The sequence below is a fragment of the Coccomyxa subellipsoidea genome, assembly GCF_000258705.1.
Source record: "Coccomyxa subellipsoidea C-169, whole genome shotgun sequence".
Lineage (NCBI taxonomy): Eukaryota > Viridiplantae > Chlorophyta > Trebouxiophyceae > Coccomyxaceae > Coccomyxa > Coccomyxa subellipsoidea.
In genome coordinates this window covers 2,643,268-2,664,522 of record NW_005178040.1, presented here as the reverse complement: position 1 = coordinate 2,664,522, position 21,255 = coordinate 2,643,268, and the positions used below count along the sequence as shown (strand labels likewise).

The window sequence follows — 21,255 nt, the reverse complement described above, 5'->3', positions numbered from 1 at the left end:
AAGTGGCTGAGAGAGTGCACTGTGGTCGATGAGTCAGCGGAAACCAAGCTGACTGGACCCAATTCCCTGCTCGAAGCTTACCAAGAACACTGCAAGGGTTCAGGGGACCCTCCGGCATCCCACCAGGCTTTTTCAGTTTGGCTGGAGGAACACCAGCGTCATGAGCTCAAGCGCTACCCACACAGGAGACACACAGACGCTGGAGTGATGGCGTTGTGTATCAAGTTAGGAAATGCTGCAACCCCACACAATTGAGGGATGGCAGCCCTGGATAGGCCTGGCATTCAGCCACCTGCGCGCACATGCCGGCACATGAACACCATTTGCAAGCCTGAAAATCTGCACAAGTGCAGCTATTTCTGCTCAGCTGTGGCATTGTCATCTTAGCGTGCAGTAGTCTAAGCATGCAGCAGTTTGGGCTGGGGACAGCTGAGGCAGTAAACAGCTGGAGGAAATGGGCCAGACCCTTTTGTACTTTGCACTGCACTGCTCAGAGGCAATAAGTACAAAACTGCCTGACACCTACCAAGGACCCATGGTTGTTTTTGCTTGTAATGCGAGGGGGAAAAGCACAAAGATACACAGCAGCAGGTGTATATACTGTATGCAAGTAGGACTAATGTATCTAGTTGGGGTTTGGATGAAGGCTTCTTGTAGCTGCTTTCTGGTTGAGGTGCCAAACAGGATTCACGGCATTTCTCAGAGACCTTCGGAATCTTTCTGCACACAAAATCAGAGGATTGCATGGCCATCATGATCATGGATAGGTATGGAATCCGTGGCATGCGCAAGGGCCATCTCAACGAGCTTAGATATTAAATTATTGCCATCATTTAAAGCCATCATGGGTTGACATGGTCGACTTGAAAGATATACGTAGGATCTTGAAGAATGACACATGACGTTTCATCTGCGGTTTTCTGCCTTGTCATGTGCCCACAGTCACGCGCACGGTGTGACCTTCTTCAAGTTATTTAATAGTTTATGTGATCTTCATGCGACTCAATTGTAATTGCAAGAACATCGATGCAGCAACAGCAGCAAATAATCAATCTGCACCAAGCCCAATCTCTCCTATGATACTCTTGACCAAAACATATCTTTGCAGCCGTGTCCTTTCACACTCAACTTGCCTCCTCTCGCTATTTGCAATCACTTATCTGGCCATGCAAACAATGCACCGTCTCTGGGGCATGCATACGTGACACACCCTCAACAGCTGTTTCAGAATGGCACAGCCACACTGGTCAGTGACCACCCCAACGTAGAGCAAATTGGTGATGCAGCGCCCCTTCTATTGTCTGTTTTGAGGCATGCGCCAATGTCCTTGTTCGCAGGCCATGGAGCCCTGAAGCTCCGCGCATCACCAACTTCCAAAAATGCACCGTTTGACTTCATCTCTTTGGCAACCCACACTTCCTGGAGAAGCTGTATCACATACGCACCTGGCTCGTGTCAGAACTTATAGTGAAGGAGCTCTGCAAAAAATAACGTTCCCTCAATCACCCGCCCTGCGCGATGAGCGCTTTTGCCTGCCCTACATGGCTGAACAGCATAGTCCCCCATGCTGGCGGCTCACTTGCCCTGCGCGATGAGCGCCTCGGCCTGCGCGACGTTGCTGAGTAGCACCGGGATCTTGTTCTTGGGGAAGGGCGCCATTCCGTTGGAGGCCAGATGCCCCTGCAGCGCACACAAACACCATTTATAGCCTGCCCAGAGCCCTTACAGCACAGCACTATCCGCAGGAACACTGCCATCGCTACAACGACCTGCCGGTCAGGCATGCATGCATTCAGGCACGCAAAACAGCAAGCTTGTCAAAAAAGGAGAACGTGCAATGGGGGCCTGACTGAATCTTAAAGATTCAACGCATGCAACTCTCAACCCGCAGCTGATCTACCACTGCAGTTTTCAAATCTGGAGATCATAATCTGTCACTAGCTGACTCAATGTAATCAAACGCATGCATGAGAATGAAGGGGCACATTGCATACACAGCCAGTTTTCTGAGTCGTTGTTGTTTGAAAATATAGAGAATGACATGATCGCCCATATATTACATGGCCCGCGGACAAAATAGATGGCCTGGCTTGCTTTTCTTCATACCTGCAGCGCGTCCACGGCTATGTAGAAGCGCCGCGCGCTGAGTTTGCGCGCGCTGCCGCCCCGCGCATACCTCGACACCCACGTGCTGCCGTCCTTGCGCAGCACCTGGAATCGCCAGGCACACCCATGACATTATGCAGACTCTTTATCGCATTTTATTATTCGCCAGTAATGCTGGCACTTTTTCGCAGTATATTTTGAGAATGATCGCATGCGGTGACCCTGATGCAGAGTGCGCAGCAGCAAGGTCTTAGCCGAGACCCGACTTTTCTGGTACACTGATGAAGTCTCGTAGGAGCTCCCCAGGTCGCTTTATCAAACTCAGTATCCCAAGGGGTTTGCAACTCGTTCAATAACCCCTTTTGACACATGGCATGTCAGAGAACATCATGTGCATTTTTTTTATTCCAAACCACTTGCTCAAAGTGCAGCCTGCCTCTCTGCTCATCCTTGTCCACACATCCTCCAGCAGACATCCTATAATATTTCTTTCTCTCTATTCTGATCTCTTCAGACGCTCGCACCTGCACAATTTTGGGCCGCTGGGCATTGTAGAGGTCCATCCCTGCATAAGTCTGGATCTGCTGCCCCAGTGCGAGAGTTTCCTTCGAGTACTCATCCTTCATCTCCGCCACAGGGATGCCCACTGTGTTCTCCTCTGCGCACATGATAAAATGCTTCAGTGCAACTGCCAACAAAGATTGCTCCTTGTTGGAGCTCAAGCAACACACGTTCAGTCTTCTGATCCTTCAGCAGCTTCACCAGGGCATGTTGCAACCCTCTGTTATAAGATGCATGTAGGTCTGGCACTAATGCATTGGGATGCTGTGGGAGGTCACTCACGGGGTCGCTGTTTTGTGACGTCTCCGTATGCCTGGAATCCTTTCTTTGCCTCACTCCTGCACGTGCAGAACCGATCTATAAAGCACCCTGGGAATCATATGGACCTTTCTTAGACAGCCTGAGCCGGTCAATGCCAAGCAGATGGGCGCAACAAAAGCACTGATGATCACAAAATACAGGAGAAGGGCTCACTGGAGAAATTGTGTTCTACACTCATCCCCCTCTTCGCCAAGAGCACATGACCCTATAGCAGATGATGACCCATCCCATCCAAATCCTGCCAATCACAAGAGTCAACACATCTGGGCAGAAACCACGATCTGCATTGGAGACAACCGTTCTGTGACAACGATGGAGCCCCCTTTGATTGGGTTAAAGAACGCATGAAAGGAATTAGGCATTGCAAAGCGTCTCGCCTGCTACAGCCTTCTGAGTGGGCACAAGCACGCAGCTGGCCAGTCCCAACAGAAGACCTCTCCTGACCTGCTGATTACTCTTCACACTGCGCGATGAGTGCAGTACACGTTTATTATCGGTATATGATGCACATTGTGCTGATACATCCATCTTTAATCATATTTATATATTCCTCGAAAATTGATCTGGAATCCAACATTCCTGCAACTCACCTCACGGATGAATCAGCTGAACAGCAAATCTGACGCCTATTTTGCGTCGCTCTTCTGACGCATTGTACATTTGTATTGAGAGGCGGGTGTACAGCTGGGAGCAGTGCAGCCATTTTTCCACTCCAATACAACGGCACTTAACTAAAAGCAGCCCTTTGTAGCTAGAAAGGATCGAGAACAATCCGTAAAGCTTAATTAGCACACCCGATGTACTTCTTCCGTTGCTGAACAACGTCCTGAGATATTCACCGATCTGAGGTCAAGGAGGAACCAACAGGACGCTGGTCACGTAACCGCCTGGGCGTGGAAGTCAGATGGAAGTTGACCTGTGAGAATGGATATTTTCAAGGAAGGCATATGCCTTTACAGCATCACAGGGTCACTACATGCATGCTCCTGAGAGTTGGCACACCTGCTACGCTCCTGACATGTCATAAATTGTTCTACAAAATTTTATTATAATTGTGATTGCAAAAACCGGTACCGTTGTCACAGTGAGAATTTGTTAAACACCGTTGTAACAACGTCAACCTCGGTGGCATTTGACTTTCTGCTGCATCGCCGTCCGATCCAGGCCCCGGGCCCAATGTGGGGGAGGCCAGTGTCATAAATAAACATTCAAGACCCATCTTATATAAAGAATTTGCATTGCCGTGCTGTTTGCTGCGTTCAATACAGGTTCTGCTAATTGAAATCTAAGTTTTCTGACGAATTTGTTCCTCTTAAGAAGCTTCTCAGGTCAGGCAGCTGCATAGTTGATGCCATCGGCACTCACTGCTGGCCGGGTGTTAGCCGAAACAGCAGCAATTTCCAGTTCTCGTCTCTGCATGAGCGCATTGGCGCTGGCCACAGCATAGCAGGAGTGCAGGTGCCACAAGGAGTGCACAAAGCTGTGCCCATGCGCGATTGCCACATCCTCCAGCATGAAGCAGCCGAGTCCAAAGCCACCAATGGCCGCATGCCGCCTGTACTGACTCCTCAATGATGGGTCCGCGAGGGCCTGCCTTGCAAATGCCACCTGCGCATGCGAGAACGTCCATCGTCCTCATGCTATGCAAACTTGAAAGTCTGTGTAGGGTAGCCCTCCGCTTTGAACAGTCTTCACGATCAGTTACTGTGTCACGTGACACCGCTCGACATCTCGAAGCTTTCCCTAGCTTCACTCATCCCGGGTCATTCATGCTACAGCAATAAAACAACCAATGGCAAGCCTGTCTGAGGCTGATTTTAAGCAAATGCCCGTCCCTGTGCCTCAAGAATCTCATGGAACCCCTTCCTTTTCAGGTGCGTCGTGAAACGTGACATAGAGTATGACCTGCCCGCAGTCTTTGGGAAGTTGCCTCTCAAGACTCCACTGGCAGTGCAGTGTGTGTGCGAACAGCAGGAATGTGACAGAAGCATGATCATCTTCAGTGGGTTTGAAACTCACCTCAGCAATGCCAAAGTTGAGTGTGGAGACGACGCTCGGCCGGAACGGAGTCAGCGCCCAGCTGGCGGCATTGAGGGCTCGTAAACGGGCCGAGGTGGGAGGGAACAGCGCACGGGCCATCTGCGTGGACGCCAGGGCGATGGTCCAGTAGTCCAGCTTCCGCAGCGCCGAGCGCAGCTTCCCGGAAGCCGCGTGGTACGCCGTCGCAGACGCACCCACCGCCACCAAGCAGCTGCCGAAGCGCCGGCCCTCCGGTGTGTTCCGCGCCCTGATCCCGGCAGGAAGCTTTCTGAGTCCTTTGCTTTTTAATCCGCTACATCATGAACTCTTGCACACACTGTGCTGCTCAGATGCATGCATGCCAAACTTCAAGCTTCCAGCACCGAGCCTTTCTCAAACCAACAAATGGAAAAATTACGTTGCATCTGACAGGCCAAAAAATGTCACTCCCTTGGTAATGAAACGTGCAGACTGGGATGACCCGGCAGTCTGCTGCTTGACAAAGGCATGCAGCCCTATTTCTGCAAGGATGTACTCTAATGTAGCAGCTGCATGCATGAGGTATGACACACCTCCTTGTGTGGAAACCCACTGCCAGGAAGGGCAGAGAAGTAGCCACGTTGATCACCCTTTCTCTCATACTCCTATCATTATTGCCCGGGCCCTGCATGCAGCGACACAAGGGTAAAGCAGGAGAAGAAAGATGTGGCCTTTCAAAGAGCATCTGCACAGGAAGTATTTGAAGCAGGACGACATCTTGATGCAGACGAAGACACAGCAAGGGCCTGTGTGAAGCACCGTAGGTTTGAGGCTCTGCTGCAAGCGCCTGGATCTTCTGAGGGGACCTGGGCGATGGGTGCATGGAGATGCATGGTCCTCAAGATTTTGCAATGTCATCCATTCGGGCAGAGTCTGCTGCAGCGGCCTCAAGAGGCCCTGCCTACTCCTGTGCTCAGAGCGTCTGCTCTGGAGGAACCGCCTCACTGGACGCACCAGTCTTCCATAATTCTCCGAAAGAATTGCCGTGGCTATATTTGCCATCATGTCTGACTCGCAGTGGGGGCTTGTGCTGACCTCTTGCTCTGCCTGAGCTGACATCTTGTTCACCAGTTCTGAAGGATGGCGGGACTCCGACATAATACTACAAGCGTCCGTTAAGCGATCACTTAAGCTAACAGTATGACTGTTATCAGGGGTGTGGGTGCGACCTGCTTCTGTACTTCGCTTGTCAGAACACGGTAGTCGAAACAGCGAATATACCCTTTTTCTTTCGGACCTGTCCGGTAATCACAGAAACAAGCTAAGCATTGTGGTACCTGCTACCGCATTGATTGAAGGGCACTCGTCTTTAGCAGGCTGTAGATAGAGTGGGGAACGCCTTCCTAGCTCTCCGAGAGCAATTTCAACCGGTCGTCTCCTCCAATGACTCACCGATGACAGACATTTAGGAGATGCATTTCTGCGAGCAAGATAGCGAGACAGGACAACATCAATCTATCATCCTCCATCTATAAGCGTGATCATTGACATCGGCAGGACACCACATTTGTAACCCGAGGAATCCGTCTTGTCTTACCAGATCAAGATGTACAGAGCATTGATCCACGAGTGCCACACGAGTCAGGCAACCTGCAGCGGTCGTGATTGCGGGCTTCCATCTGTATCCAACCATCATCCACGCGTCAACGGGCTGTTGCAAAGAAAGAGGGTCTCCAGGACCTCAACAACTGCAGCATGGAAATGTAAGCTTGGCTCCTCATTTCATGCACTCCTTTTTCCAAAATCCGTAGCACTAGTCATCAGGTATCTCATATCCTGATATGTGCAGGCTTCCATCCATCGCAAGAAGGCACAAGGCCTTCTGCGCACCGGTCCGCATGTGCAGCACTCCTAGCAGCGGCATCAGTATGCTTGCCAGCATCACCAGCGCTGGCAGCCATCCACGCAGAGCCGACTAATGCGCTCAGCTTGCCCACCTGGGCCATTCACATCTCCAGCACAGTGGAGTGGGCCACTGCAATGCTCCTGTTCTGGCAATATGCTGAAGTCACAGGTCAGCACCATCCCCTCCCTGTACTATTAGGCCCTTTTCTGCGCCCCATTGAGAATTTTGCAGCTGCTGGGACCTTCGAAGCGGGCTTTGCTTCTTCTGGACTGTTCACCAGAAAGGGGTGCAATGACATATGGCACCGTCAAGGCATCAACTGGGGGAGCTCATCAGAAAATGCTACTTGGCGCAAGCATTGTTGTGTGCAAGCAGGGAATCAGCGGTGGAAGGGGCTCACGTGGGGGATGCTGCCACTACTGGGAGGTGCCTTGGCAGCATGCACATACCACTTCTTTTACAACCCTCCAGAGCTGGACATATTGGTGGCACTGCAAGCCTTCCTGACCGTTGCAGGCAATTGCACCTGCGCTTGGGCAGCCTATCGCATCTATCAGGATGCAGAAGCCTCAGATGCTTGACCTTGATACAGCAACCATAAGATTGAATGGTTGGAGAGGCGTGATGTCTGCATTGCTTTTTTGTACAACAGCAGACATGCAAGGAGCGTAACATTCATTGCGGACATGGACAGCTGCAGAGAGACAGAGGGCAATTACACGTGGTGCTGTAAAGATACTATCTCTGTGCCACTGCTTGCGCACAATGAAGACGACATGCAGTTCAAAGTGTCTGACATTGTTTTGATGAACTGTCCATGGCATGTACTTGTGGGAAGGCAAGAACTTTGCAAATCTTTACAAGAATAGGTCGGCATGTAAACACCTCGACCTTACAGCCAGTAATGGGACACTCTTACAAGTGTCAGGTGCACCTGGTGTTGTCACATAGAACCCAGTCAATGCCTTTTTGCACAGAAATTATGTCAATGTTGTACACAAAAAAATTGGTTCTTTCTCAGCGTGTATACTGCAAAGCATTCTCCTCACAATATATATATTCAACAATCTCTGCACTCTAATTAATCCTCACAATGTGAATGGTATTATAAAACACTGTCTACTTTATACTATAGCATATATGGCACTCAGTGTCATGAAGCCTCAATGGGAGACTGTTCAAAATTATGACGGTCTATGCTTCGAAATCCCCCCCGGCATTCTGCTGCATGCGCTGCAAAGCACTTATAACAGCGCTGCCCTGTTGTTGACACTGTTGACATAAAGTTGATGTCAGCAAAACCTTTCAAGAAAACAGAGGCTCTCGCTCTCTCCCCAAAAACCAGTATATTAGTATGGTTCCTGAACATTCTAGGAGCCTGCGCGCCTGCATGCATGTCTTCTGCGTCATCTTGCAGTGCAGCTCATGCAAGTTGCCCCTGCCAGACCTAGGCAGAGGAGCCATCCCCTGCTTGTGTGGGGAGTGCAGGATCTCGCAATTTTATGCGGCGCACCCATGTTCCCACATAAGGAACATATCTGGAATGATTTATCTGCGACGCGAACTTGAATTCGTGCTTGAGTTCATCCTCGAGTTCATCCTCGATGTGTTTCTTCACCCAAATAGCAAACCCCTGATGGCGGGGAATCCCCATCTTGCAGTGGTGTTGACAGGCTTACATACAGGGAATTTGGGCCGGGTCAGCAAGGTCTCCGCTGACTCATCAACCTCGGTGTATTCCCTCAACCACCTGGAAGCATCCTTCTTTTGATCCTCCTTCAACTGGAGAGCAAGGCTCACTCCCCTTTGCACGGGGGAGAATCTCGCGGTCTCAGCCCAGTCAGCACCACACCTTTCTCGGTGTCTCTACCCCGGACTTTGTGAGGCCTCTTGTCCCTAAGGAAAATTGCTAACAGCAAGTCCTGTTTCGCGGGGGATTCCCCATGAAAGTGCAGTGCCTTTCATATGCTCCAAAGATTGAGATGGGGCCAGCCTCCCAGGTGCCAGCCATTCTGACTTCGGAGGAGACATCGAACTTGAGGTTGTCTCTGCACCACCTGGCAAGATCCTCCTTGAGTTCTTAAGTTGACTTGCCCACTGTGGCGATGGCAAAGTGATCCCTGAGCACAAAAAGTGCTGGGGTCGTTCGGCGCGCTCCCCTGTGCTTTCTCGATCACCCCGTGGTGTATGTGATAGCGCCGTCCGGCCCTCAGGTCAGACACGTATAAGCGCAGCGCTGTCGCCACGGATGAGAAGGCAATCTGCGCAACACAACACCCCCTTTTAGAATATTTCATGTGTTGGCCTGCAGAAGTGCCCTGCACTCGCTATGGAATCCGGTTGCATTACAGACTCTGGTGCGGATCCACAAGGCGAAGCAGAGCTCTTATTTTTGTAAGAAGCACTGCCCAGAAACTGCACACTGACTGCATCTTGCCTGGCACAGTCAGGAACCGCCGGCCTGCATAGGTGAGCCTCTTTGGTACTGCTTCCGGGGGGGGGTAACACCCAACCGACATCTGCAAGAGAAGCAGTGAAGCCGTTGCTAATATTGAAAACGACCCTGAAGAAAGCAGCAGGTCACCTGGTCAAAGGGGATATCCTCAGGAGCAAACAGGCGCGTCTCCAGAGACTCAGTACCCGGCGCAGATGTGAACGGCGGCGCCAGCCGCGCGCGGGAAGAGAATGTAGGCCTGCCCAATGACCGGGATATCCCAATGCGCGTACGGCGCCACTATCTGCATCGCAGCACGGCAGCTGTTGGATAAAAATGCGGAACTAGCCTCCCATGCAAGGGTAATGCACTGCAAAAGATGTCAACCACCCCTCTATTCGGGTGAACATGCACTCGGCAGTGTCAGACAGTGAGACTGTGCATGCACTGGCACAGTCCATCTAGATTTCTGGAGTATAAGAGAATGCTGACCAACAAGACATGACAAGCACCAAGTAAGAGCAAAGGGCTCCCTCGCAGCTTCTCGTATGACATCAAGTGAGTGTGAACTTTGTACCTCCACACGAGCACTGGCTTCCTCCCAGGTTTCTCGGGCAGCTCCGGCCGCAGTGCTCTCGCCCATTTCCAGGAACCAGCCGGAATTGTCCAAAGCCCCTTGCAGGGCTCTATCCCTCGCCGGCACAGCAGCAGCTGGTCCCCATGCTCCACTATGCACCCCACCACCTGCCGGGATTTCAAAACATCATCCTTCATACTCCCAACAGCATGCACATGGCAAGTCATTACTGTCTGTCGCGACCACTAAAATCATTGGCATGCTAAAGCTGATTTGTTCAATGGTGCAGCCCAGAGCTCACAAGCCGCTACTGCTGATGTATTCATGATGCGCTCCTGGAAGCTCACCAGTTTTGGATTGCAGTAATCCACGTAGCCGCAGTCACTGCACACATGGCGCTCCTCGTTCTCCCCTGGAGGGACCATCATCGCTATTCTGCCACCGCACTTTTTGCAGAAGTTCGACAGCTGCGGCATGCTTGGCGCAATAGCCTGCAACAGGATGCAGATCAGGTCTTTCATAGTTTGATGGGATACACTGTAGCAAACAGCCAAGCAGCTGTATGTAAAGGTCTGGAACTTGTTGCGTGTCTCTGTAGTTGCTGAAGGGGAAGTGGCAGACTGGTGCCAGCAGCAAAGTGGCACTGCAATGCAATGTCTGGGACCAACCTGTGTAGTGGCGGTCTCCCCTAATGATAGATCGCCATATTTGGGGTACTTGTAGCCAGCACCACTGCCATTGAATGGCTTATTTGCAATGTGTGATGCATGTGCCGTCGAGACATGCCTCGCAGCGCGTCCGATCAAACAACGAAATGGTGACCATCTGTGCACCAGCGCCTGAACACAGCCACTAGATGTTGTTCCATGCAAACAGCTTTATGAGCATATATAAAGAGAGGCACAGAGTTCTTTGGATCACGGTAGCTAAGACCGATCTGATACACGACACGATACAGACCAATAATCCAGCTGAAGGCAGCTGTGGTAAAGCATTTGATATCTGACATGAGAAGGGGTCAGGAATCCAGGTTGCCAACCTTGCTGGGCAGACGATGAGTAGCATGGAGGGCATTCCATTACTTCTACGCCATCAGCCTTGTGGGTAACGGGCCCAGGTCCTGTAACTTTTCCCTCATTAATTATTAAGTCCCTTATAAGTCCATGGACAAAAACGTCTGCCCCGTGGGTAGTGCTTGTTGATGGTCGCATGCACCCTGGTCAGCCCACTTCGACACCCTGAAAGATCCCAGATATCTCGAGATATTTCTGAGGTCACGACCACGTCATAAAAGCCTCGTCCTTTCTTTCGCCCAGCGAAACATATTTCGCCAGTTTTGACCGGACGACGTGTACTCGGCTATACTCGAAAAGAAGCCAGAGTGAAACTGCGGTGTCCATTTTAGGCGTGGCTTTATCTGTGGCATTGGGAGGCAGCTGCCAGAAGGAGGCCAAAAGTTGACGTTTGCATCACGGATCGATGGTTGCCATGCATCCCTTTCTTGCCAGCCTCAGGCTGATAGGCTACATAATCGACAAGAGTTAGCTCTGCGCTGCTGCACCGGCCCTCAAGACAATCAAGAAAGCAGCTAGAAGGTTCTAGGGGTAGGCCTTTTTTGAGGCCGGAATACTTCTCAATCAGTCTGGGCGCCCACAAGAGTTTTTTCAATAATAAACCAGCAGTATTCGTCTTGAACCGCGACAGTTGTGGGTTTGAAGGAGTGGTAGGACAGAGTTTGATGGCAGAACAACTATCGGAGCAGGCTGGCGAGGGCGAGCAAGTGCTCGATGCTGATCTTGCACAGCACTTGGGCCTCCTGGATTGGAGCCAGCTCGACCCCATTGTCGGCGGCCAAGTCATTCCCGGAGACGACAACGAGGCGAGTTTCTTCGACGAGCTTGGTGGCGAAATCGGGGACGAGGAAGGTGTGCTTCTGGTGCCCCGGTGAATTCTGTACATGGATGTCTACTATTCATGAGGAGTTGAACAGCGCGCCTGCATGCCAGCGGTGTCTTGTGTTATGTGTCGTGGAAGGCTTTCGTGATAGGCTTCACAAAACAAGGAACAGTGGTGCTGTGCGCGGTGGCTGAGGCTCTGACGCAGGCTATTTCATTGTCATGCTATTGGTGGGGCTATCAATATTGAGTGTCAAAAGCGCGAGGCAGCAGAGGGGCCTTCGTGTCAAATCTGAGATGAGACACCATTCCGACAGGTGGCTTGTGTGTTGCAGGTACCGACGAAGAATCCGAGTCAGAGGAGGACCGGGATGCCAGCGAGGTGGAAATGGCGGTCCACAGGCCGCGAGGGGGCAGGTCCGATGATCAGCCGGCGGCACCGGTCGTCACAACAGGGCACCGATCGCGGAGTCCATCTCAGGGCGGCCGTGGCCACCCCTCAGTGACCACTGGTCACCTGGCGTCGGGTCAGGGCAGAAATATCTCTGGCCGGACAAGGAGCCGTGGCCGAGCGTCTGGCAGCCTGTCAACGTGAGTCCTCTTTCTGCGTATTGCTTATTCCCTCGTGCTTTGAAGCTGTTTAACGCGCTCTGTGTGCTCCTTCTCCAAGCCAGCTTGTTGTTTGTTGATTACAGTACGGTTGCATGCAGTTTCACAGTCATGGCAAGTCTCGCAAGTGTTCGTCATTCAATGTTTAGATAAAAGCTGGGCTTTCTGAGAGTGTCTTGCTGGTGTCTTGCTGCAGGTCTTCAGTGTCTGGCGCTCAGGCGCAGGACCCCAGCACTGACCCAACAGATCCCACAGACCCCACAGAGCAGAGTGGGAGTGGGGAGAGCAAGGGCAAGAAGAGGAAGTCTGCTCCCAACCTGGATGATATCGAAGACCCTGCAGAGCGGCGGAAGCAGCGTCGGCTGGCCAAGAACCGCGCAACAGCTGCCGTGTCGCGGTGAGCAGTTTGCCTGGCTGTTGGCTGTTCTGTCAGGATGGCTCTTGACACCCTGCCTGTTTCTCGACCACAAGCCTTAGAATATACATAGAATGTCCCCGCAAATATTACTTGCTGGAAAGCACTGGCAGTGGTGTCCATGTGGGTTAAGAGATATCCACTGCAAATTCAATGATTGCATGTTATATTTCCCAGGTACACAATGTTTGATGCACAGAATATCTGTCATGTAAAAATAGCATTTTGCCTAATATTTAAGACTGAGCGAAGGCAGGCATATTCTGTTCATCCCCAACAAGCATCTGATATCAGTGACCTTGACTAGAGACTGATGTGGCACGCAGGGAGAGGAAGCGCGTGCAGATGGTGCAGCTGGCCGGCCGCACGCGTGCGTTGGAGCAGGAGAACGCCAACCTGCAGTTCATGCTAGGCCTGCGCGACCATGAGATCTCGCGGCTGCGCCAGGAGCTTGTTAGCCTCCCTAGAGGCGCAGGCAGCATGGAGAGCTCAGTCACTGTCGCAACGTCGCCCACCGAGCCTGCTGCGCTCACAGGTACTGCCCTGCCCATCGCCCTCCCTGCCTCCAACACTGTCTTGCCCCCGGTAGCAGTGTCAACCGCCGCCGCCGCCGCCGCTGCCGCCGCCACCGCCGCCGCCGAGCCGGCTGTTCTTTTGTCATCGGCGGGCGGCGGCAACGGCATTGTCTTGGGTGTAGGTCTAGTCGTAGGGGAGGGGTTAGGGGGTAGCCTCTCTGGGGAGCAGCAGTTGGGAGAGCAGGGGGGTAGCTGGGCTGGCAGTACTGAAAATTCTCGCAGCCTGCCTGATGCCAGGCCAGGAGTGGGTCTGGTACCCGGGCAGCCGGCTGAGCTCGCTGGCCGAGGCATGTCCGAGACTGTCCCAGGGATTGTTGTTGGTGTCGACGGCCAGTGGCTGCGCCTGCGGCAGCCCGGCCTCCCGCCTGCTCCCCAGGGGGGCCATGGGGATGCACCCGGCCGGTGGTCGTTGTAGTAATTTGGACCTTTCACCCGAAGGATACTACTATCGCGTTGTCTTTGGTAGAGCTTTTTGGGGGACATCTTTTGTCTGCTGCGACCAGGGTAGGATGGTATGATGTCAGCAATAGTGCTTCTCGTCAAATATTTGATGTCTTCTTTGTATGTCCATGCCATGAAAATTGGCTAACTTGTGGCAGTAGTAGAGCCTATGCGACAAGCTTGTATTGCTTTCTGTGACACATGGCCAGTCCTGCGCCTCACGCAGGCCTGTGAGGCGCAGGACTGTGAGAACTCACTCTGGAAATTAATAGACTGTACAGGAAGTTCTGTTCGACATTGCAGCAGCTCGCCTGATGTGTTAAAGTATTCAAATGGGGATATGTGTGCTGTCACTAAAAAATGATAATCATGTGAACCTGCCATAAGGCGCTCCCAGCCACCTGGCTGTAAGCAGGCCATGTCTGCACTGCAGATATCGTGCTTCGTGGATGCTGAATTTTCTCTCGGCAGTTGTCCCGGAACTTTGAAGAATTTTTTTTTGAATTTGGTGCATTATTAGCTCACAACTGTCTGCAGAGTCTTTGGATTTCTTTTGTGTGTGTAAGCTTACCTGGTCCTTCCCACTCTTGCCCCGGAGAGAATTTGAGGCTCCTGCAGCAGGTTGACTGAGCCATTCCTGGCGCAGCATGAAGGCTTCTGTGTAGTGACTACTAGGATCCAATGCGGAACCCCGGTTTTAATTGTGTTCCTCTCTTTGCGCTCACGCGTGGCACAGGTGCTCCAGGTGCGGAATAAGAGCAGCACAGCAGAAAGATGAGATCTGTGCCTCGCCCTGCAGAGGTGCAGGTGGATGTGCGCGGCCGGCTGAGCAGGTGCCGGGGTATTGCGCGCAGGTGTCGCCCTGCCGCTGGCGGCAACGTTGCAGCACCTGTGCCTCCAAGTGCCTCGGCGCAGTCGGGTCGGACTCTCGGTCCTGGCCTGCATCATGTACTTTCTGGCCCTCATATCCGTGGGCAACCCGCCCAGCCAACCGCACCCCTTCTGGGCGCCAGTGGCTCCCTCCCTGTCGTGGGACAGGTGAGATCTGCTCTCTGCTGCACCAACACGTCACCATGTCGACATATTTCGTGCGAGGAAGTGTCCTGCAATGTGTCTGGCATGCCGTTGGTGATCTTTCACGTTTAATGATCCCTGCGAGCCATCTCCACCCTGCAGATGCTTTGATGTGTTGCTTGCTACAAATCTGCATGCGTCCTGTTTCTCTGGCTGGGGTGTTAAGATCGGAAAGAGCGCCATCCTCATAGTCTACTGTGGTTGCTCGCGGATGTACTCCTCAAAATGACCGCGCTGGGGCGTGGTGCCTCATTGATTTTTTTCCGGGTATTTATTGGCCTCTTGAGGTTCCTTGATCATTTGTACTTCAATTTGATGCGTGCGATTGTGGCTGCAGCAACTCGGGGCAGTGCGAGCTGGACTGGGGGGCCCACATGGCGTGGGGCTGGCCCTTCCTTCTGCGCTTAGCCGAAGCGCGTCGGCGCCGGTCACGACAGGCAACATGCCCCAACGACACTGCCGGCAACTCCCTCCCGGCTACAGGTGCTCCCCTGTCCCTTTCCCTATGGCAAGTTTGCACGGTCAAGTCACCATGGAGAGCAGCGCCGCATGACTAAGTTAAGGATGCCGGGGCATGACACAACAGTCGTGGTTGTCGTGTCCAGCGCTCACAGGAAGCCATTCCTGATTACTTGCAACCTATTCCTTTGCAGCTGTTTTCTGTGCCTCTGTGTTGGGAGAGATGATGTAGTGAGAGATGGCTTGTTGAAGCATCCAACATAAGAAGCATCCAGCTGAAGCAGCGCGCATGAATGCAGGCTCGGTCCCTGGGGGCTCGAACGTGATACCGGGGGGCAGCAGCCAGACGTTCCAGTTGTGGACACCGCGCCTGTCTTTGGAGTGGAACATCCAGGATCTCCTGGAGGCCCCCCCAGGGTCCCCTCAGCAGGCCCCATGGGACCCCCTCCCTTTCCCTTTGGCATTCCCCGAGGCCCCCCGCCCGGCCAGCAGCACGTCCAGCACAGACCACCAGGTATTTTTTTTGACACTGCTTTTGATGAACTCAGAACACCTGGCCTTTAGTCTGATGTAGGACAGCAATGATATCTTTCAGTCGCGAGAGGAGATGTATGCTGTTTGGAGGCATCAGGTAGCAGAGATGAAAAGAGCGTACCGTGGATGCTTCTGCAAGCTGAGTTTGCATGTGCCTGTGCAGGAGGCATGGGAGATCCCAGAGCAGTGCAGAGCCTCTTCGATCAGCTCTGGCAGCAGCATGGAGCCCCCCGAGCCATGCAGCCCCCACAGCATTACCCAGGTGCGCATGCCTGCCATATTCCAAAAGCCTGCTACAATTGTGATGTTCATCTTCTGCCCCCGCAACGATGTCATGTGGCCGTTAACCAGCATGCTCAGCTGGTTAACATGCACATCAAAAGTGGCTCATGACTCCTGGTCCTGTAGAACGGAAGTTCAAAGGCTTGTTCCGTGCTCGTGGGCTTGGGACTGGGACTGGAATCCTCATGTGCCATTGGATTTGATATGAACATGCAGAGGCTGAGTGCTTGAGTGTGCTCAGTACCATCTCACAGAGACTGGGTAGAGTAAAATCAAAATGGCATGCGTTTGAAGTCTGCTATTGTGCAGGCGGACCGGCAGCTCCAGCCAGCACTACACAGTCAGAGGGGGACGCCGAGCAGCCGGAGCAGCCGAGCCGGCGACGAGGATCTGGCCGCCAGAGCTGCGCGCGCCGCTGAGGCCCGGCCCCGTGACCCGACGTTGCGTCGCGCCAACCAGAAGCGAACCGCAGCTGCACTCGCGCGCAGGACGCTGGCTTCCGGTGAAGTCAGAGGCCCGGAAGTGCAGGAGCGGGGCTTCTACAGGGTGTGTTGGCCCGCTATTGTTTGCGGCAAATCAAACATGAATTTGCAGCAGGGTCTGTTTATTTTAGATGGGCAATCTGGGTGTGGCATTGATGCGGAGGCGCAGATGGTCACTGCAATGCTTGCAAGTGTCCATGTGGACCTATGCACATCCCTGTTTGATGTTGACCTGTTGTGCATGGATAGGAGCTCCACGGAGAGATCGGTGTACTGCGTGTGCTCAGTTGTGTTGATGTCTCATGTGCAGGTTGCAAGGGGCTTGCCGGTGCTGCCCCTGGTGCCGCTGTCCAGGGCAGAGGCCAGACGGCGGCGCAGAATGATGCTGCTGCCATTGGGCATGGCTCTTCTGGGAGCGCAGGCATTTGTCGAGCAGCGCCTTTACAGCGCAGACATCTGCAAGAATGTGACTGAAGGTTGATCCCCCTCCGGCATGCACCAGCTGCAGAGGTGTCAAAATGGAGCAGGATTGTGGGCAAGCAATTGCGTGCTGAGCTATTGTAAAGCTAATGCTCTTAATCATGCAGTTGCGAGTGCCTTCAACAGTGGTGTTGCAGTAGTCTCTTGAGACATGTGCACATTCCGCTCTTGGGAGCAGTAAGTATGAATTGCATTGTGCATTTTTGTGAGGTGGGCCATAGGTTTGTATGGTTTTGCACCCTTTTTGTGGGTGTCTCGTGGTAAGAAGCTCACACAACTTGGTTGGGGTACTCTGTAGTATGTGGGAGCATTTGATATGAGCGGTGTCAGGCTGCATAAGACATGTCCCTTCCACTGCAAGAAGTCAGCAGTCTGGATGGACTGAACTCCTTTTTTTTTGGTGGTGGTGCATCAGTGTGACAGTAGAAGGAGCATGTGTGCTCCTTGAAAATTTTCAACTGTGTCCCAACAGTCTGCGGAATGTGAAAGAGAAAAATTCAAAGGCAGGATATTTGTTGGACTTGGATTGATGCCAACATTTGCTCAGACAGCGGAGAGGTATTTTATGTCACAAGAACTAATGTGGAAGAGAGCCTTGGTGTTATTGATGTGGAGTGGTGGCCACTCATTTTCCTCAGCGCGTCAGTGTCTGGGGATCTAGCTAAAGAGCGCGCCACCCACTTCAATGATTGCTGAGCTCACTCTGCTTGTTTTGCCAAGCAAATGCTGCTGTGGCGCTGTGTTTCATGGCTTGTGTGGTGGCCATTTGGGGGCTATGTATGCTGGAGCATAGTCAAACATGCGCGTGATTCGTCTGGGATATTGAACCTACCAGAGAACTTCCTGTGGAAATTCAATGTGTGGCTCGCCTTGTATATTGCAAGTGACAGCAGCATGCAATGCACAATGCTTATAATGGTGTGGACTCTATCCGTAAGGTGTTGGTGGTACACAATTGCTGTGGTGGGTTGCTAACTACAAGGCAATGCATATTGTTAATAATGATGTGGGTTTTACCCGTAAGGTGGTGGTGCTACACATTTGCTGTGGTGGGATGCCTACTAGAGGCAATGAATGGATGTTCTGTTTCTGACAGGCTGTACAAGTTCTTGTTGTGACTGTGGGCAGCTTGTGTCAGGTGTGTACATATTGCTGTGTGCATGAGTGGTGCTGTCTTCCTTACATGGAGGGGTGTTCATGCCTTTTGTGTGTTCCGCTTATCTCCAGGGTAAGTGGGAGACTTAGGCGGCGGCCTGTGCCGTTGATAAATTAAACTTGGACATGGTTGTGTGCACTTTGAATTGATGATTCATATGATTGTTGCTGCACAACATAGCGTAGCGGCCTTTGTGTTTTTATATGAGCTTCAAGCGCGCACAAATGTACATGGGAAGGCGATGAGTTTGTAAGAAGGCATTATTTTCACATCATCTCAAAATCTTACATATGGGACTTCTCAACTGCAACTTGTCTGCAGGACATACCTTGCCTTTTGCTATGAGTAGCGCGTGAAAGCAATAAAACAATCTCAACACCACATATCTCCAGCACTGGTCTTGAGATATATATGGACAGCCCCCCCTTATTCTCTCGTCACCTTGGACTATGATGTCATCATCGACGTGACCTTGATCAAGATGGTAAAGTGGAACGAGCAGCGAAACTGTCCATGTGATCCGTAGCATGTTTGGACAATGCATCTGTTATGGAGTATTTTGATTTCTGCGGCCTGGCCTGTCCTAACGCACCCAACGGTCGCATTAGGATCTGAGCCTCAAACTGGAAAGAATAACCCAAAGGAGGACACCACGTATGTGATTATCGTGAACAGCACTGTATCGCATCCTGTGAGCCCATTGCTCTACGGAGTGTTCTTCGAGGAGGTACTGAATTTGGCAGGGTTGTGGGGGATCACCCAACCATTTGGGTGTCAACAAATGCATAGCCAGAAGTGTTAGAGCTGCTTGGGTACATCTACAATCGGAATCTACTTATTTGCACCCTTTTCAGTAAACAAGGCCACTTTTCAAGCTCCTGAGGGTCTTGTGATGGTCAGATCAACAACGCTGGCGATGGGGGCCTGTACGCAGAAATGGTTCGCGATCGCAGTTTTGATGCTTTCAATCACGCCCAGAAATGTGGAGGACTGCAGGTATTTGACTCCTAGCCGTTCCAAGAGTGAAGACCTGGGTCCTAGTACATTCTGTTACAGCACCTTGGGTGACGTCTGACGTTCTGACGCATAACAATCACCATCGATAAGTCTGTGCATTCGTTCAAGATATTTTGAAGCTGCTTGTGCTATGAGACACGGTTGACATTGTGCGGTGGAGAAACTCTTGCCACTCTTGCTAGTGGGCATGCATGCAAGTCCACTGACTGATGTCTACGCATGCATGCAGGGCGAGCTCTGCAGAGGCGATGCGGCCCCCACTTCACAACAAAGTGGACCTGCAGAGAGCCTACAAGAGAGCCCCATATCTCGAAAATACTTGAGAAGGTATCACGGCCTCATGCATGCATCATGTATGAGGTCCTTTGTCTCCCTGCCTCCAATCCCTGACAATTCTGAACTGCGAGGTGGCCGTGCATGCAGCACGTTCAACACATGACAGTGAATTCTTGGGGGTGTAGGAATATACAGGCAGAGCCATCATCCTGGCTCCCCTGGCCGGGCACCAACTTCTCCCTCACCAGGGACCGCGCCATCAGCGCTGGCAACCCAGTCGCAGCATTTCTGCTGACAGAGGCATGGTCTCACTACAATGCTCCTGCATTTTGTGAAGTGTCCTTTTGAGCTCGATGGCAGTATGGCAAAATGTAAACCAATGTGCTGGAGCTGTATCGTGTCGGGCAAGGTGATTTGTCTGATGGAGCTTGCATGCATGCAGGAGATCATAGGGGGCATTTCCAATGGGGGCTACTGGGGCATGTCGGTGCAAGCAGGCAAAAAATACTTCTTTTCTGCGTATGCCGCAGATCCCAGCCTGGCGAGTGCTGCAGGCAACAACAGCAACATTGGGGTGAGCATGCCACCTTATACCATGCACCATAGTTGCTTGTTTAATTTCGACACGAATCATTTGAAGGCTTTTAGTCCTGTAATAGTTGTACAAAGTTCATGTATTCGGCGTGTCAAGAGGAGCTCTTGACGAGATCTGTCGATTGGTGTACCCATTGACACGGCTGTAACTTGATATTTTGAGTTCGATACGCGTGTCGACACGCCCAATCGGCCTTTTTTGGTGCCGTGTCGTGCAACTATGCATGGCATGCACCACTCCATTCTGCCCAGGCTGCATGCATGAAGCTGGGGCATCGCATTTTGGAAGCTGCAGCTGCATTAACATGCTCCTGGGTTGTATGATGTCCCGATATTGTTCAGAGACACCATGCTTGACGGTCTGGACAAGGTCTTGACTCTTGTAAATACCTGCTTGCAGAATGCAAATTTTTCTGCAACAAGAAGATGCACAAAGTACAGCATGTGCTGTACACTGTGCACGGGAGCATGTGCCCCTTGCACAGGTGCAGCACTCGTTTAGAAGTAGGACCCAAGGGGGAACTGAAGGATCTCAGTGTTAAATATCAGGTGGCCAGGTGGATGCGCGTGGCGCTGGAGTCACAGGACGGCAGGATCTCCTATGCATCGGCCACATTCTATGTTGGCTCTTCTGACTGGCGATTAGTTAACGCGACGCTTTCGCCCCTGGAGACAGACGATGATGCGCGCCTCGGCATCGCCTTCCAAGGCCCAGGTGACCTGGCAGATACCCTCCTCTATTCTGGCGCTAGACATGTCTGTTTGAAAAAGTCGTGTTCGGGATGTCTGTCGCTGCTTTGTCATGCCACTCGGTTATGCATGCTGCCTTGACACAGGCTCTTGCATGGCGGCAGTCTGATGTAATGCGTGGTTAACTATTGTGACAAATAGACACCTTGTATGCAGCACATCAATCAACACGATACGTTGAGGTCTTGATAGTGGGCGCTCAGATGCTGAGACGTGGAGTGGGAAATGTGAGCCTGCATGTGCTGTATATGTGTGCAGGTAAACTGCTGCTGGATGTCATCTCTCTGTTTCCTTTGGAGAACATCCGCAAGGA

General features: G+C 52.0%; 3 protein-coding genes across 3 annotated transcripts; 1 reads left to right on the top strand and 2 right to left on the bottom strand.

Moving 5' to 3' along the window:
* Positions 1-1,575: 1,575 nt before the first annotated feature.
* Positions 1,576-3,166, bottom strand: COCSUDRAFT_61150 (hypothetical protein; the record flags this gene model as incomplete). Its single annotated transcript, XM_005650647.1, has 4 exons — positions 1,576-1,680; positions 2,107-2,211; positions 2,631-2,764; positions 3,142-3,166. The coding sequence occupies 4 exons, from the start codon at positions 3,164-3,166 to the stop codon at positions 1,576-1,578; spliced, it is 369 nt and encodes a 122-aa protein (XP_005650704.1).
* A 3,797-nt stretch (positions 3,167-6,963) lies between these two features.
* COCSUDRAFT_12723 (hypothetical protein) lies at positions 6,964-7,473 on the top strand (the record flags this gene model as incomplete). Its single annotated transcript, XM_005650646.1, has 2 exons — positions 6,964-7,060; positions 7,268-7,473. Coding segments are annotated over 2 exons (303 nt in total), but the record flags the coding sequence as incomplete, so codon positions are not given.
* Positions 7,474-9,525: 2,052 nt separating this feature from the next.
* Positions 9,526-10,379, bottom strand: COCSUDRAFT_40300 (hypothetical protein; the record flags this gene model as incomplete). Its single annotated transcript, XM_005650645.1, has 3 exons — positions 9,526-9,630; positions 9,904-10,070; positions 10,205-10,379. The coding sequence occupies 3 exons, from the start codon at positions 10,377-10,379 to the stop codon at positions 9,526-9,528; spliced, it is 447 nt and encodes a 148-aa protein (XP_005650702.1).
* Positions 10,380-21,255: the final 10,876 nt, after the last annotated feature.